Source organism: Pygoscelis adeliae, unplaced genomic scaffold (assembly GCF_000699105.1).
Source record: "Pygoscelis adeliae isolate BGI_AS28 unplaced genomic scaffold, ASM69910v1 Scaffold209, whole genome shotgun sequence".
Lineage (NCBI taxonomy): Eukaryota > Metazoa > Chordata > Aves > Sphenisciformes > Spheniscidae > Pygoscelis > Pygoscelis adeliae.
The window spans coordinates 1,469,923-1,488,768 of record NW_008825538.1 but is presented as its reverse complement, the minus strand read 5'-3'; the positions used below and the strand labels follow the sequence as shown (position 1 = coordinate 1,488,768).

At 37.2% G+C, this 18,846-nt stretch overlaps 1 protein-coding gene across 4 annotated transcripts in view; it reads right to left on the bottom strand.

The window, feature by feature from the left end:
* The window catches only part of CTNNA2 (catenin (cadherin-associated protein), alpha 2), a 478,985-nt gene that overhangs the window by 117,747 nt on the left and 342,392 nt on the right, over positions 1-18,846 (bottom strand). For all 4 annotated transcript variants that reach the window (XM_009331867.1, XM_009331865.1, XM_009331864.1 and 1 more), the window contains one exon: positions 6,458-6,538. In XM_009331867.1, the coding sequence (XP_009330142.1) occupies positions 6,458-6,538 (81 nt within the window). The remainder of the gene's footprint in view (positions 1-6,457; positions 6,539-18,846) is intronic.

The following is an 18,846-nucleotide window of genomic DNA, read 5'->3' as shown; positions in this document are numbered from 1 at the left end:
TTTGAAGAAAACAAAAAGATTAAGTCAGTAAATCATGATTCAGGGCAGCAAGATTTATTTTCTAGGTGCCGCTGGCCCTCCCTACAGCATTTGACAAGTCATCTGGTCTGTATATGAGACAGTAGCTTGGCTGCAAAAGGATTATGATAAAATTTCCTTGTTTGGAGGGGGCTCTGTGTTTTCTTCAAAGCATCTACATACCGTAAAGAAGCAAGCTATACACATACTTGAAGAGAGAGAGATTTAAGTCTACAGACTGAAAACATTATATAAGTGTCTACCCATAATATAATTTGCATTGTATGGGTTAGATGTGAAAAATCTGTTCCAACGGAACACGTTTTTCAGTTTTAGGTGTCCCTGTAGTCTAATTGCATGAGCTAATATTCATGTTTTTTATTCTGAGAGTCTCTCTAGAGTCTATGTCAATATTTGGCAGGTTTCAAAGTGCTAAACATTTTTTTTTTTACCGCAAATAGCATTCATAAACAGTAGCGATACAACTTAATCTAAAGTGGAAGCAACTGACATAAAGAGCAAATGGAGATACGCAGCCTCTCAAGAGCTAGAAAAGAAAGATATGACAAATAAACCTAAGAACATTATGAAGCCTGTTATCTAATTCAAACTGTTGTAACCCATATTAAAGAAAGTACACTGAATTGTGAGTACTTTCAGAGACCTACAAAGTAGGTAAAAGCTGAGTATCATCAAGAAGTTCTCCCCAAGATCTTTGTTTTACCAAATTTGCATGAATAAATTACAGGAGGCATTCGTCTCATCAACCTTTAACCTTTTAAAAGTTTGACTTGTAGCCTAATATAGCTACTGAAACAGTACTATCAAGGACTAAAAGATGAAGAGTATAATAATTGTAGCTGTGCAATTGAAGGGAGGTATGTTAGAGAATATGGCTGATAACAGACTAATAAATACTAACGGACTTTGTAAGTCCACCAAGTGTCTTACAAAGGTATTCGTGAGAACACAGCTTAGCACAAGGATAATGTAAAATAGCAACCAAAAATACATGAGGGTCATGTGAAAGGGTGTATTAACTACATGATACATAAAGAATTGATTAGAGGTATAGAAAGGGCAAACATGACTTGGATATATATATATTTTTTTAATTTAGGCTGCTGCAAAGTATGTGACTGAACAAGTGTGAGTGTGTGGCTGATAGAAAGACACCACAGGACAGTTGTTATTAATATTAGTTTATGGCTAAATGGCTAAACCTGATCCTGAGTACCTAAAAGTGTGTCACCATTCCTAGGGTGCTAGTAGTGGCTACTGGGCAAAAGCAGACACAGAAGAAGCAATCAATATCCTAACCTCCATCAATATTCGTAAGAAAGAGGGATACAAGTCATCCAACCCAATACAGAAATTGTGGAAGTGCCTATCTTTCACCTTTGAGCCTACAAAGTCGCTGAGATTAAATAATCAACTTTTAAATGACAAATCACAGCCACACGTGAAGCCCATTCTTGGAAAATCATATGGGAAAACAAGCTACATGTTGCTGTAGAAATTATATTGAAGGGTTTATTTACAGATAATAGCATGCTATAATTACACAATACCAATATTACTAGCAAAGTAGCACAGCAGGGGGTCCTAAAATTAAATACACCTTTGAAAATTTGGGGTGTTGTTGCAGATAACAGAGTAAAACAGAACAGGACCATAGTCTTGACCATAAAGGCTTTTGTTGCTAGACTGGTTTTCTGAGGAAAATAGGCTCATTACAGTAATTCTGTCCATTTTTTCAAATACATTTTAATCTGTTGGCCAATTTTAAAACCATCTGACAAACAGAAAAGGTCTTGGGGATGCTAAATAGCTGAACTTTGATGAAAAATTGTCTGGGTATGAGAACAGTGAGCCGAATTAGAGTCCTATAGAGGGAAATTTGTAATATGAAGTCAGTAGCTGGCTGGCCAGCGTACCAACACAGGCTGGCCAACCACCGTGCGGGTACCAGCTGGCCAGTTGGCAGAGCAGATGACAAAACCAGCCTCACATCTTCCTGCATTTCACTGACCAGCCTGGAGTAACAAGTGAGCTACAGAAGAAGAGGTAGCAGCAGAGAGGAGGGTGGATGTGAGAAAATAAGAAAAAACATGAAAATCAGAGGCCATGAGAACAAGCACAGGTATTTCGAGTCCAGAAATGATGACAGCTTTCCATATTCAAAATCACCATCCTAGTTACTAACCGTGTGTAGCTACTAATAGGATGTTGATGTTATTTTGCTCTTTGTGGTACCTGCCCAATAGGTTGAACTGGATTACACCCAACAACACATAGTCTATGGTCACTAAACAATAATCAGATGACAAAAAATACCTTTTGATACTGCACAAATAGACTTAGATATCTAACAATAGCATTAATTTCTACCAGACATCCACTCTATTAAAACAAAAGCTCAGGACACCAGTCTAAACGTTCAAAGTATTTATCAAAATGGAAGTGGTAATGTAGTAATTTCTGGACTTTCCACTTCACATTTCCTATTAATATATTTTATAATAAAGTTTTGCTGCCTAAAACTGCAAGGAGAGCCAGAAATCCTACTTTAAGAAAAATACAGTACTTTTTAATTTTTGCTTTATTCTACTTTGGAATGAAACCTGGAAATTTCAAAATTATCAGAACACCTTAAAATAATGGAAAACATTCTTGACAATTCTAAAAATATATTTTTAATTTTCCATATTTATTTAGATGTTTATATTTATATTTGCAATGCAAAGCTAAAATAAACCACTAACTTTCGAGATGAAAATTTGAAACAACTGAAAAATTCCGAACGTGACTTTTCAACACTGTCAGGCTTTTTTTTTAAATTATTTTAAAAATTAAATTTCTGGATAATTTCTGATGTTTTTCAGTTTTAAAGAAAGTGAAAATTTTCTGTTGAGTGTTTGTTTTATAAAGTATTTCTAACTAGCCTTATTAATGACATAAACCTAAGTCTGCAGGAGGTGGATGAATTGTCCTTAACAGCTACATGAGAGCATCATTTCCAGTATAAACAGAATCGCTGGTAAAAAATCTTCCTAATTCTTTACAATCCCTTCCACTTGGAGGCACAGGAAGTATTAGTCTGGCTTGAATGGACAAAAATGAAGAATTATTTGATTTCAATCTACTGTATAGAATACTGCAGACAGGCTGCTCCGTTAAAATTAATAGCAGTGCAGATATCTGCTCTTTAAGAGAAAACTAATGGTTTTGGTTATTATACCTTGCAGGGAAACCGACTGGCTAATACGGGTTGAACAAGCTCAGCTGATCAACTGGAACAGGACACGAGGCAAAGAGACGATGGCAGCAGGGCAGGAGGCAGCGGCGCTAACAGGTGGGACACCAGTGGTGGTGACGGCAGAACAGCTGGTGCCCTGCTCGTACAACTCCAAATGATCTATAGACCGTGTTGGTCCTCGCTAGGCATCCAGTTTGTGTGTTAGCCAAATTCTTTGGTGCGTCCTTCCTGCTTATCTTTGTTTCAATGTCACCGCAGAGTTGCAATGCTTGAAATACTGTGTGTGCGTGCTGCTTTATGATTAGCTGTAGTATTTAAACTATATGGTTAGTATTATTTTTTTCTTCCCTATGGAGGTAAAACAAACAAACAAACGAGCAAAATAACTGGCATCAACAAGCACATACTGCTGGTCTAGCTTGCAGTACTACACAGTGAAAGATGCTTTTCTTTAACTTCTAGGTTTTGGTTGTGGTTTTTTGGTTGTGTGGTTTTTTTTTTTTTTTTTACAACAGATTTGCATACCGGGGGTGGAAAAGACCCCAAATCCCGCCAGTTGGCACAACTTCTTATCAGACACAGAACTCTCTGCTTTTTACAAATTGTTCAAAATAAAGTAAGAAATGGCAGCAGTAAGCTATGGGCTGGTGAGACTTGTCTGCTTCTAAGAACTTGTTCAGTCTGACTTAGGTTGATGTTCTTACTGGCAGTTTATATTAAGACATATAATCAGATCTCCATAATAGTTTTCCAATGCCCAGGAGAGTTTAAATGATAAGTGTAAAAGATGTAATTCCAGCAGAATAGGAAATATTGATGTGACTGTAAACTGTGAGATGGTATTTTACCACATTGTATCCCAACCACAACCATTTCTCATGTCTGCGTGTTCTGTAGATAAACAAATAAAATCTCAGAAAAAAAGAGCTAAGTAACCTGGAGAGAGAAAGAGAAATCAGTCTTAGATGGTTGACTACTGAAGCATTGCAAGGGAGCCTGACTACCAGATGAAATACATATACCTTCTTCATTACCAAAACATATCTTGTAGATGTCCAGTTTTATGGTGATAACATTAAGCTTCATAAATCTGACAAGCAAGCCTGCTTTAAAAGGGATTGATTAAAAACAAAAGGCATTATGGTATTCAAAGTTGGTTGTCTCTCCGACGATTTAGCCCAAAATAGAAAGACTGAAATAGTATAACACTGCAATCTCAGCTGTGGTTCAGTTCTTCTGAATCTTCAAGCCCCTCTCCCCAGCCATTAAACTAAGCCCTCAGTGACATCCTCGTATTGTGAAATTTAGCAGGGGATGTATAGGCAGGTCTGGGTAGACACGCACACGCATACTGTTGATTATGCATGTGATGAAGCAGAACACTGATTATGATTCTAAAGGATAATGATTTATAGTCAGAATACACATTGTTGAAAGCAGAGACTCCATCTTCCTCTATGTTTGTGGGAAACCTAGCACAATAATGATTTAATCTTGATTAGTTTACTAGCAACTGGCACAATTTAATAAACATTATACCTACATGATTAACTTTCATAAATATCAGAAACTATATTAAAAGCTTCATCTCCAAGCAGGAAAATATTATATATGTGCTTCACTTTACCCACATACACAGTTCCAACCTTTCTGAGTTTGAATTCAACACCCATGGGGCTGAATATACACAAGAAGTAGACAATTTATTAAGAAAGGTGCCATTTTTATATCACGTTTCAGAGTAAATTTGGCTTTAGAGATGAGTAATTCAGGCAACTGCTGAGAGCCTCACACAGATCAGCAACTCATGTGTTAGTCTGCTACTTCCTTCAAGCAATAAGAACAGAGGTGGGAGGCAACACATGGTACAAGCTCCACTGCAGAACCTAGGAACCCACAAATTTGGAGGTCAGAACGGCAGAGATCCTTCTTCTGTCATTAGCTGAGCAACAGATGTGATGCTTTATGCAGGAGAGTCAATGATTCACATTGTCTGTAAGTCCATTGCAATATTTCTATTATTTGGAGAAATAAGCTCTGAGAATATGATCCTCAAACACGTTTGCTGAGAGTTAAGGAAGAGATGAAATGAGCTGAGATTTAGCAGTGAAGAGCACTGATTTCAAAAGGCCTATAGGGGCCACTCTTTCTGAAACTATCATGTTTCAAATAGGTATCTGAAGATACATTTATTTCCTTACTTGGTCTTGCAGATTTGAGGATTTTGGATCATTTTCACAGAGGCAACCTTTGACTGGCCTGGTAGAATTTCTTTTTTTTTTTTTATTTTTACAGAAAATGCAGAATTGGGATCATCTCAAAAGGAGAAAAAAGAAGTAAAAAGAGGCAATCCCTCCTGCTTTAACTTTAAAAGTGTAAAGAGAAACCTATAGAGGGTTTCTCTCTTTTGTTTCCCAATCTCCCTTCTGTTCTTTTCCATCTCAAGATTTTTGAATTAATCTTTCAGTCTTATTGCCAAACACAATGATAAATGTAATATAAGAAAGTCAACCTTTATGGTTTAAACTATGCTTTACAGTTATTCATAGAATCATAGAATCATAGAATAGTTTGGGTTGGAAGGGAGCTTTAAAGGCCATCTAGTCCAACCTCCCCCTGCAATGAGCAGGGACATGTTCAGCTAGATCAGGTTGCTCAGAGCCCCGTCCAACCTGACCTTGAATGTTTCCAGGGATGGGGCATCCACCACCTCTCTGGGCAACCTGTTATTTATTAGCCTTCTCCGTATGTTCATAGGATCTTTATTTAATATGGTACCTTAGAAGTTTTCTTTGAATATATTCTGCTCTTACAAACTTTTTCATATTCTGCTCATCATTCCTGTTATTTCAATGAGAGTATTCAAATAAATACAAATAAGCACATATGCCAGTGTTTTTATGACTGGGGTTGCTGGGCTGCAAAGGCAGTGAAGGTCTGGCCAATCTGCCCACCCTCCCACATATTAAGACCATCAGGGGTTACACTTGGAATATGTTTCAGTCTCCCTTTTTTTGGCTCAGGAAATACTACTCCTTTGCTTAATTTCATGTGTAATGTAGTGTCATATCTAAATAAGGACACATTCTTTATACCTTTGCAGGTGGCAAAACCAGTCTAAAGTTGAAAAGCAATTACTTCCTTGGAAAATCAAGAATCATTATAAAAAGCATAGATTACCTGTCTTCGAAGGTCTCGTGTTTTCTTGGTCATCTTGTCAATAGCAATGTTGAGTGGGTCCCCCTTCTCCTTCCTTCCAGTCTGTTAAAAATGAAATTTCGGAGTTAGAGAAAAATACTCCAGAAAATATACACTTTTTAAAAAAATAGTACAGATTTATCAAAGGAAATCTGTGCATCTCTTTCTGTTTGCTTCCATCAAGTTGTTATTTCCAATGTAATGTTTTTAACATGTTTATGTGCAGGGGGCATAGCAAGCTATTTTAAAACAATCCTAAAATGATAAGAAGAAAGATTAAGGTGACTCACTGGAGAGTTCAGAACTTTTCCACCAATAAATTATGTGCATATATTATAGCCTATACTCCAAAAATCTGGCAAGACTTTTCACTATAAAACGAATATTAAGAGTTTCTAATCTCCATCCTGCCAGGCACTGGGAATGTTAAACATGATAATAAGCAGCAACACAGCTTGAGGACAGAAGGAAAATGGTCCCTACGCCTGTAACAGGAATCATATTGGCAGACATTAAGTGCAGTATAAAGAAGAATTCCACTTAAAACACTTTCCTGCAGGAAGTCTCACAGCAAAAATTCTCACGAAGATTAAAAAGGGGGAAAAAGCCTTTTTTGTCTCATAACCAATGAAATAATTTTTTTTTTTAGGTTCAGTGGTACAAAAAGCATTAAGTGACTTTGTCAGCTGTATTACCTTTCTCTTAAGAGAAAACTGCTTCTCTAAAGATTTGTCACATCTCTTACCACGTTGAACTCTGCTTGATAGCTTTTCATCACGAATCAAAATGATTTGCCATTCTTTCTGGCAGTACTCTTTCCTTCCCAATGCTGTTTTCAAATACTCCTATTTAGAATTGTCCCTTGCATATGATTAAGAGCGATTTTCTATTTCCAGCTGAGCCTAATAGCATACATTTCTGGGAATTATCGAGAAGTCACTTCTGGGGTGGGATGGGGATTAAACATACCCTTTCAATAATGATCTCTTAAATGTACAGCACTGTTATCAACTCTACAGGGCCACATTGACAAGTGGCCTGTGTTCTAGTCTTCTGCTTTAAGCATTCATTCAAGGGAACGCCTGCTTTTTATTATTGTCTGTTATTCTAATTATGATACGAGGCCAATGCATTTATGATCATTTAGATATCTGTAAAACTCATCCCCTTTTTGTATTTAGAAATTCAAACACAAAAATATCAAGTGCCACCAGAATTTAATATAAAACATAAATTTACCTCTTAGGTTTTTAAAAAGAATCCATTACAAATTCTGGAGTTAATCATACAAATTGACACCAGAAAATAGACAGAGAAAGTGTTTGCTATGATACAAGAGGAGGCATCTGTGTAACCCGCTGATATTTTTATCTCACTTTTCTTGTGTTCATCCTTTGACTGAGCTTCTTCTGGTCCCCAGCTAAAGAACTATGGCTCTTTAGCCTAAGCAATTTCAGCACATCCTTTTAGTTTTAGATGCCCCGAATTCTGTCCCTGGCATTTTGCCCAAGACAGCAGCTGTCATATGCGCACATAATCTATAGTTTTTCAAGCTGAAATTCCACAATAAAAACGAGGCAGACCTGGGCAGATGAGTTTGGTATAGGAAGCCTCTCCTAACTGTTGAACTGGTACAATGGGGACTGCCGGATGAGCTAGTGTCAGCCAGGTTCCTAGTCTCTTAGACTACAAAGCTATATTCTAAGAAAATTTTCAATTACTCCAGCTGTGTGCCATGTACTAGCTGAACCAAGTATCCTTGGTGACATTACTGTTCTGGGATGCTTTATTTTCCCAGTCAAATAATTCAATTTCTGTAATATCGTTTAAATTCTTCTCTTCCTTCTCATTGTTTAAGCTTTAATGCATTGGCTTAGAAAGATACATAACTGCACAAAATGTTTTAAGACTTTTTTTCTGGGGCAAAGATATTTGCTAAACTGTGCATATTGTAGTGAATATTAACACAATGTGAATAATAAAAAGCAAACACCATGACACTTAAGGGTACACCGGGATGGTATTTTACAGCTCTCAAACAAAACAACTAGTTAACAATTCTTCATTGATCTCATGCAGGGCAGATGTATTTTGTGTTCACCACCGGTGAACACAAAGGTCAAGGTGCAAGGTCAAGCACTTAATGCTTGGCACCCATTCAGGAGGTCACAAAATTGTCCTGAATAGGAACTTGTGACTTCTTCAAGGGTAGTCAGTTACACGATACAATGACGCTGAATAAATTAGGCATCTGATAAACTGCACTGTTTAAGAGCAAAGGCTCCTGACATTCCCTAAAGGGTCACTGGAAAAAAGTAGAAATTTTGAGATTGACTTAAAAGTTTGTAATTTAGGTTCCTAACCTGGGTGTTTTGTATTGCTCATAGGAGGAAACTATCACTGAGAGTAGGCCCATGGTAGGCTACATCTAACACCTCTCCTAAGCCTCTCTTCAGATTTATCCTGCAACTTTTTAACTCTAGTTTTAAATTACATAAACGGCGTCCCTTAAGGTACATCCTATTGTGAACACAAGACAACTGGGAAACCTTCTGCGACCCTTAGGCCACACAACACAGACTGTCAATATCCATCTGGCCAGCCCCTTCTCCCTCCAAAATAGAGAAAGCCTGTTCTATATTGCTTACTGAAAAACTCCCTGCTCTGTGCAATTGCCCGAATCATGCCTACATGCTGTCTGAAATGCTAAATGGCATGAACCAGTCTGTGCTGGAAACAGGCTGCCAGACCAAGTGGACAGAGATCCAGTTGAGCTCTCTCAATGACAACATTTTATTAACACGTACGCATATGGACAAAGTCATAGAAATACTTCTCCTGTTCTGCAGTTTTTACTTATCCAAGAATTTTAAGTGTCCTTGACCTGCTATAAAATGGCTACTGCCTTTTAATCTGGATACAAAACGCCTTCTTCACTGTATGATTTCAAAGAAGGAGAAATTGGTTTAGTAAATCACATTATTGAAAAATAAATAGCGTGGCATGTGATGTTACATAGCTTCAGGCAGGTCTGTCAAACACCATCTGCTCTGTGCTGAAAATATAAGTTTATTAAAGTTTATTTATTTAAGTCCTTAAATACTCTTATATTAATGTTGCTCTGTGATAAATTTTTGGCCTTCATTCTTAGAAGGGATAGAAAGGAATTTAGTGGTTTCCTGTGTTTCTGAAAAAAAACATAAAGTTTGGTATTGAGCCTTATAGCATTTCTCTGTTAATCTTTTTCTGCAAAGGGAAGAAAGATACTTTGGAGATGGGATAAAAAGGAAGTAAGAATTGCTGCTGGCATTGGGTCAAAAGGAGAAGGAGGAGAAATGCACAGAATTCCTTGAATGCCAAAATATTGGTATTCAGAGTTCCTGAGGACAGAATTACACCTATTCATGTCATAATAAGGAGAACTTTGTTACAGTAGAATATATTATTCAGGTTCCCGATTTCTAGTGACCATTAACAGCCTTTGCATACTGTTTTTACTCAAGATATTTTCAAATGATTCTCTCACTCTGTGTTACTCCCATCCTAATTTCCTTAGAGTTTTTCCCTGCCTGTTTGATTTATTCTCAGTTGATCAGGATGAGCTAATTTCTATGGGCTCCTGACCAGGGGCCGTGCTGTCTGTGGAGTCCCCCAGGTCAGGAATGGGTCTTCCGTTGCACTTCTACCCCAAGGCTGCAGTCTCCCTCCCAGATCACGCAACATAAGATCCACCTCCCTGAATATATTTTTCAAGCATTTTTAAGACTGATTTACCACCTGGCATAAGAAGTTGAGTAGTTTTTCAACACATCCATGTCCAGTTAGTGGAAGGAATCTAGGTACTGTCCTTTTAATGTAGAAAATGCCTACAGTTGCAACCACTGTCAACAATATTACTTGAATGATAAAACAAATACAGAATACAATCATTGCCTTCCTTATATTAAGCAAAGTCTAAAAAGCTTCACAGTTAAAACTGCATAATATTAAGGTAAGCACTTAGACAGGGAACTTCATTTAGTTAGGAAGGGAAATAATAACAAAAAGCACTTAAAGTTGGTAAGAAATTTCAGCATCTGCTAGAATGATCTCTGCTAAGTTATAGCACTGTTTTTCCTTTTGAAAAAAGACCTTTTTCTCTCCCTCCTTTTCTTCCTTTCATGAGCTGTTCACAGTTTATACTGTTGGAGTAAAACAAAAATCTCCCAAAATATTTTTCACAACTATTAAGGACATTTATATCCCACAGCTTGCTCATTACAGAATACTTTTGATCAGCATGAGGTACTTAACAGGACACTCTTTTCTAACCCTAGAGAATATCACAGAATCAAGACACGAATAGTCAGGCCAATCAGCCTAGAGACATAGCGCATTTTGGATGAGACACAGTCAACCTTGGAAGAAGATGCTCCTGACTGGAACTGTGTTGTTAGTTTTGAATAATTCCAAATACCACCAATATGGAAATCACAAAGCTGAAATTTCAGCACATGAAACAGATAAAATTGGTACTACCAGAATTATTATTATAAAGAAGGCTTAGATATTATGGTAAAGAATATCCTTATATCGAAAAGTTAGGATTACTTACAGTTGTGTGAGATGCAAACCCACTATTTTGAGCATATTATTTTAAAAAAAATATATAATCAATGACAGACGAACATGGCTGACAATAGTTACCTATTAAAGAAGGGGATGGAATGTCAAGAAATACACAAAAAGTGCAGCAACTGCAGCCCTACAACATAATGTCACATACAAAAACCCAATGTGTATGAGAATTAAATGAGAGATGTTAGAGAGAGTTATTGTCCTTTTTCTTTAAAGCACATAATTTAGAAGCTCAGTGTTTCAATTTGCTACTACTATTACTACTACTACTACTACTACTACTACTACTACTACTAGCCTAAAACTATGTAAGAAAATTTGGGACCACTGTTTTCACACATTCCTCTGTCTTCTCTGCTGCTTTAGATATAAGCCAAAATATCTGGGAGAGCTCAGTCTCCTAACATATTACATGTTGCATGTCCAAGACATCCTCACTGCCATTAATCGAGTAATTTAGCCTCCAGGAGACAGGTGAAAAGATTATCTATTGATCCAAAAGCTACCAAACCTTGATATACTTTATATTTTCATCATCCCCTAGGTAGATGGTTCCGTTATTTACAGTTTATTCAGACCATCAATATCACAATGTTTTATTAAGTCGTAAATTGCTGCTCAAAAATATATCTGTCCTAATATTTTATTTTAAACGTTGAACAACATCCCTCTTTAAAAACTATGCTCATGTTCAATAGCCCTTTTAAAAGTGATGAAGAGAAGTTTAGTACTAAGAGGGAAAACATTTCAAACAACAGACATAAGCTGCATCAGTCCTTTTAAGCAGAAAGCTAGGTTTAAACGTACCAATACATAGTCTCCTTCTGACAGGTTAAGACGACTAATTCTGGTTCAGGAAAAGGCTAAACTATATATCCTAGCAGAAGTGAGTAGTGACTAAATTTCACTGGAAGTTGAAAATTGTAGCTATTCACTAGAGAGACGGTTCAGGAAGACATATTTTAGAAAATCTGTGTGGTTCCTCTATGGATGAGCTGAAGAGGACATTTTAGAATAAATAAATTAAAAAAAAAATTGAATGGTAAGAAGTCTCTTAGGAGCATGGTGTGAACGTGAATTACTGTTCTACTCAACTCAGTGACTTCTTCCACACTTTATGTTTATTCCTATAAATTATTTTGTTTTTTAGCATTTATACTAAGTAACTGCATTGGAGGTTCTGCAATCACCTGTTTTTCATCTTCAATTTTGCTAGAGAATCACCTCACGTGGAATGAAAATTTGTACGTTCCCTTTTCCTCTTAATCATTCATTTTTTTCTCAAGGGAAAAAAAGAATTCCCGAGGGAAAAAAAATTGCATAAATGGGGGAAAAAAGGTTGCTTAGATATCCTTTTTCTACTTAGGTCTTTTGACCTTTGTTTACGCAGTTGCAAAGGAGAAAGGTTCAGTCACCACAGAGAAAGGACAAGACAGAAAGATCCCAGTATGTATACCACCTTGCTGCTTTGCAATAAAACACTGCATTACAGGCTTTCTTCATGGCCCAATACTACTCGGTTCTAGAATGCCATTCACTAAATAACCTGCTGTCCTGGTTTCGGCAGGGATAGAGTTAATTTCCTTCCTAGTAGCTGGTACAGTGCTGTGTTTTGGATTTAGGATGAGAACAATGTTGATAACACACTGATGTTTTAGTTGTTGCTAAGCAGTGCTTACACTAGTCAAGGACTTTTCAGCTCCCCATGCTCTACCGACTGAGAAGGCTGGAGGTGCACAAGAAGCTGGGAGGGGACACAGCCAGGACAGCTGCCCCAAACTGGCCAGAGGGACATTCCATACCATGGGACGTCATGCTCAGTACATAAACTGGGGGAAAGCTGGCCGGGGGGGCCGCTGCTCGGGGACTGGCCGGGCATCAGTCGGCGGGTGGTGAGCAATTGCATTGTGCATCACTTGCTTTGTTTATTATTATTATATTATATTTCAATTATTAAACTGTTTTTATCTCAACCCATGAGTTTTCTCACTTTCACTCTTCCAATTCTCTCCCCCATCCCACCGGGCGCGGGGGCGGGGGGAGTGAGCAAGTGGCTGCGTGGTGCTCAGTTGCCGACTGAGGTTAAACCATGACACCTGCTCATAAATATATGTTACGGACAAGAAGTTCTCCTAAAATAAAACAATTGCTTTCAGCAGTTTTTAATTACCTTACAAAATTGTGACCAGATCACAGTGAGTGTAATTGGTTCCAGTGTAGCATAAATAATCACAACTATGCAGAAAACTGGGTAAGCCACATCCTTGCAATCCCAGGTAGTAAAGAGTCAATAAAATACAAATGAACCATGAGCTGGACACCATATCAGTACCTGAGGTGAACAAATCTTGGCCTTGGTCTGGATCCAAGCAAGTTTTATCTAGATCTGTAGACAATTAAAACTAAGTAAGTAATGAAATAAAGAGATTATGAAAACTGAATACGTTGAAGAAGACTCTCTTTTTCTATTTCATGAAGTTTTTATGCAGTCCATATCACCACAATATCTGAATGCCTTCAAGTGCTGAACTGGTGAATTAAGTGGTGTGTTTAATATCAGCCATGTGTGGTTTCTTGCTTTATCTTCTCACAAGAGGGAGAACTTGCGTGCAGGGGAGTATTTTACTTTGGTTGGTTTGTGGGTATTGCTTTTCTTGTTTTGCATAATTCACTGTTGTAACTACTTCTTGTCTTTTGGCAATAACCAAGGATTTTCAGAAACATTATCAATGACAGCTGTTTGATTTGAAAGACCAGTTAGGATTAGGGCTCGATCTTACTAGTTCCCAAGTGGCAGCTGCTACTATTAATTGATATTTAACCATAATCACATACTGGCATCTAAGCTTCCCTAAAAAAGAACTACCTGAAGAATTTATATTTATAATGATATTAGAGGTTGCCTAAAATGGAGAACTTTTTCATTCTTGAGAATGAAGGCAGCAATTTGTTGGTTTTGGTGGTCTTTTTTTTTTTTTTCGTTTGTAGATATACATTGAATATTTCTGTATTTCTGTGCATTTTTGAAGTAGAGTTTCCAAGATCACTGTGGCGAGGACACAGTCCTTCTCTTCTAACCACTAGCCAAGGCTCAATTTTACAGCGTACTGAGGTACCAAAAATGCAGAAAAGGCAACTGGTGGGACTTTCTTAAGTTACAAGGCAACTGTAACATACATTTACATTACGTAACATAAATTTACATTTTCGTTAAGTAAAACATATGCATTGGTTCTTTTTTTTTTTTTTTTTTTGAAGGGGAAGGAAAGCCATGCATCTATTAGAAGTTCTTCCCCAAGGCAAGAATATCCTGCCATCATTTAAGAGTTGTGTCATTTAATTAAATTCAGATCATAATGTAGTACACACTGCCATTCGAGAAAGCAGTGATAGTTTTCAGGGTAGGACCATCTCATTTAATTTTACTGTCTAGAAATACTGAATAAAATCTAGTTATTTTAGCTCCTTCTATATTCAGGATGTAGTGACAGGCATTTTTAGAGCACCCATCTGTCTTACATATTTATTTTAATATTGGATACGTATCACCACATGGGGTTGCTTCTCTCCATTGACAATGGAGGGGGTCATGTGGTACTAGATGACTAATTCTTAAACAACTAAGTTTCATGAGGTAAAACCCCTTCTTAATAACTACAAAGATTGTCCAGCCCTCCTAAGGATCAGGCTAGGGACTGCATCTTGGACAAATTGTGTGTGTTTTGGATTATTTTCTTCCAGAGAATTTAAAAAATATTAGCATCGTAAGGGCACCTTTTTACAAGCTTCCCCAAAAGATATTCCTGTAGTTCCAGGAGGTCCTGTAAATAATTCACTTTCTCCCCACTGTCTAAAAGAAACACGCTTCATAAGTTTTAGATTTGGCATTGGAACTTAACAATCTTACTTGTTTCTCCATGCTCATTTGCACCCTTCAAACCCCCTTAACATACAAACACATACAGACACACTTGAATACTTTGGTCGTCACTACCAATGGCCTTAGGACAATGCTATGTAAAAACTGTTTCTTATCTATCTTTGTAATTATAGGTGTGACTGCAAGAGACCGACAGTTGCTGGTCACAGAAACATCACAACCTAATGAAGAAAACAAACAAACAAAAAACCTGTTGTAGCTGGATTTCTCTAATCTGAGCTTTCTCAGATAAAGAATTAGGTAAATATCTTCTCAGATAAAAAATATCTTCTCAGATAAAAAATTAGGCCAACATTACCCTAATTTGGAACTGAAGTTTGCTGATAATAGGGGAAAACAAGGAAATGCAGTTGGAGGATCCAGGACTGATAACCTGAGAGAGGTTTTCTGATATGTCCTCAAGAAATCTCTCCAATACGTGTGTAATGTGATCTATATCACTGGAAATGCAGGTGATACGAGTGTTAGCATGCAAGTGGATTTCTGATCCAGGTTTCTGTCCTAATGTCCTTGAGAACTGAAGGCTCTGAAGCTTCCCCTCATTCCTTTCTGTTTGAGGGGGGTGACTTTGTAACAATATGTATTAGAATATTGATCTGCAGCATATTTCTTGTAGTTAAAGAGCATCTTATCCTTTGCAATGCTTACTCAGAGGACTCAAAGAGGAAAACATATGGGTTTTCATAGAATAAACTGCATATTTCTATTCAGAAGATGTCAGTACACAAAATTGATGCCGTTACACTTAAATGCATTTAAAAAAACAGAATTTCTGAGGAAAGAAATGTGGATGGTGTAAACTGTTATAAAACCATCAGCTTCACTGAAGCCACGCTAATTTACACCAGCTGAGAATCTTCCCACTCATCAGTTAAATGAAATCTTGCAGATGCTTCCATTTAGAAGGTCAGAAATGTTTACTCCAGAATTCGAAATTATTCTAATTTCTTCACAGACATCTACTTGCAAAGGGTCCACTACAAACTCCTCATTTAACCAGCAGTAAATTGCAATCTGCTTTTAAATGTCTTCTGGATGGCTTCTTTTAATCTAAAATAACTGGAGGAAAAGGAAATAGTACGCATTTTTTCTTTCCCTTCAGATCTGGAAGCCCATAGTGAAGGACTATGTAAATAAAAAGTGTTAAAATTTACCCACTTTAATATAAGCTCTCGAGAAAAGTCTATTCTATTATTATAAGCATAACAATTAATGTTACTAAGTAATGAAATTGTTCTTAATAAAGCCTTCTATCATATTTTCTATTAAAATTTTATCTGTTAAAAAGTTGAAGTAATACCAGGCAACTAAGAAAAGAGGAGTGGTAGAGAAGTTCAGGACATCTTACAACATGGAACGAACAATACCACATGCATCTAAACTCAGAAAATTTATTGAGTAAGTCTTTGTTACGTGTCTGTTACAGATTAGTGGAAATACTTGTTAGAACTCTTAATGGAAGTGATACTGATGTCTGGTATGACCACTGGCCTCGGTTTTATGTCTCATTCACTAGAAAGCACTTGTAGCCAATCTCTTCCTGGTTGGTTTTAGATTAAAGGTTATATTATGAGTCACAGGGATGAGTGTTATTCACTGAATTAAATGCAGGACTTCCTGAGACATCTCAGCATCCCTTGAAAACATCCTTTTTGTATTTTTCAGGACTCCCTCTTGGAGGAGTAGGAGAACCACATGTTATTCGGTCGCAAGCAAAGACTTTTTTGTTTGTTTATGTATTTAAGAAAAAGGCTCAATTTGATGATAATATTTGACTATAACATTGGCTTTTGTACTGTGGACCGTTATGCATTTTTTCCAGCAAAGGAGCTTTTTAAACAAATAGACATCTCTGACAAATGAAGTGACCGTTGGAAGTACTTCAAAGCATTCACAACATTTACAGGTATTAAATGAACATTTCTAATGAATGTATTGAAGTTTCAACTATGCCATTCTATTTAGATAGCAGCATTGTTGTTAGTGGCATAAAGACAGGTATTATATAGCCTTACAGTTCAACTCCCCCCCAGTCTCACCTGTCTATAGGAGGCACAGAAATGTCTTGACTGTGCTTACAGTGCTTTGATTATCAAATATCACTGAAAAATAGGATTTCAACTACTTGGTTGCATCTGTCACAATCTAATAGATCTTTTTATGAGATGTGTATCGAGTATTACATCTGCATTTCTTTCTTTTTAATTGCATCATGCTTATATTCCTTGGATGATCCAGAAGGAAATGAGGTCTTGTTTATTTCCTATCAAAACTGTGTTCATCAATGCATGCAGCTGAAAGTGAATGCTAACTCAATATTTGTACTTATAACAGAGAATTAAATGATTTTTCAAATTCATTGCTACTTTCTTTTCCCTTATCTTGCCAGTGCCCTCCAGACCACCCAGGTGGGGTTTTTTGCTTGTTTTTTGGTTTTCTCTTTATCCTCCAACCTGTTCTGAACACTTTCAATTACAGTCTACACCAAAACAATATTTGAAATTATTTTGGTTGATGTTTCCCCCTGATGGCAGGGGGGTTGGACTAGATGACCTTTAGAGGTCCTTTCCAACCCAAACTATTCTATGATTCTATGATTCTTGCAGCCAGTGAAACCACTGCTGCTTTCCAGCTCTGACACGCTACTTGGCAGTGTACAGTGCAGCCTACACAATATCAGGTTAGTGCATGTGTCAAACTTTCTGAGGGCAGTGATGTGTGTCTGGCAACAAGGCTTTTCAGCCTGGCACATCTCCAGTGAAAACCCCACCTGCAAGCAAACAATGCGTGTGAGATTTAATTGGACACATACTGTAACTTTAGCTACCGTTTTGAATGAATGGAGACAGAAGAAAGCCTGGGAAAGAAAATAACTCAATCCTCATTGCAGTAATTAATTGGTCACTTTGAGTACTGGCTTTTTGTGTCCACATGTTCCTTTGTAGAACATCACAACCATGAGGCATTAGTGATGAAACAAAACAAAACAAAATAAAAATAAAAGAACTATTTAAATGCCAACCAGACTTTCAAAAGAATGCAAGAGCAAAGGACCAGCTCTTTCTATTTTTACAGAGCAAAGCCGCAGTTTATTCCTGTCACTACTTCAGATCAATATGCTAAGTGATATCCATTCAAATTACTTGTCAGTTTAATCAAAGGAAGAGAAACACAATTACAGGGCATTAGTGTAAAAGCCAGGACAAAATAACAGAATGTCCATGTGGGATATCTGAAGCAAAAGCCTGTTGAAAATAACTCTGTGACATTTTCATCAACAGTCTTTTTACAGAAAAAAAAATCCTTTGTAAATGTTATTACAAACTAATTAGGCATAAAATAATGCTTTAAATCTATGAAGTGATTAGAGTCCTTATTTCTCCTTGTAGATATCAGAAAGTTTTTTGGCTTTTGTTCTGTTCTTAGAAAAACCCTAAATGCATAAAGACCCTTACTGAAATGATAACTGCTGCATTTACAAAGCCTCTCTGTGCTCCCTCTCAAGTCAGCAGGCATTTTACCATTATTTCCATTGAATGATTGGAACATTCACTTTTCATGGACACTCCAAATTTCCACTGAGTATAAGCTGTATTTTTGGAATCATCAAACAGATGACTTGAATCAAGTTATAGGAGCAGGGAAGGGAAGGGACGACTCCTTCTCCCCCTGAAGGCAGAGATGCAAGACTGGTGGATTCAAAAGGACAAACAAATGCATACCTGCTCCTGAAGCCTTGCCTGGAGTCCCAGGTGGGATATGTGGGGGTGGGCTCTGGTGCCTGGAGGCCCTCTGACCCTTTCATTCCCAAGCT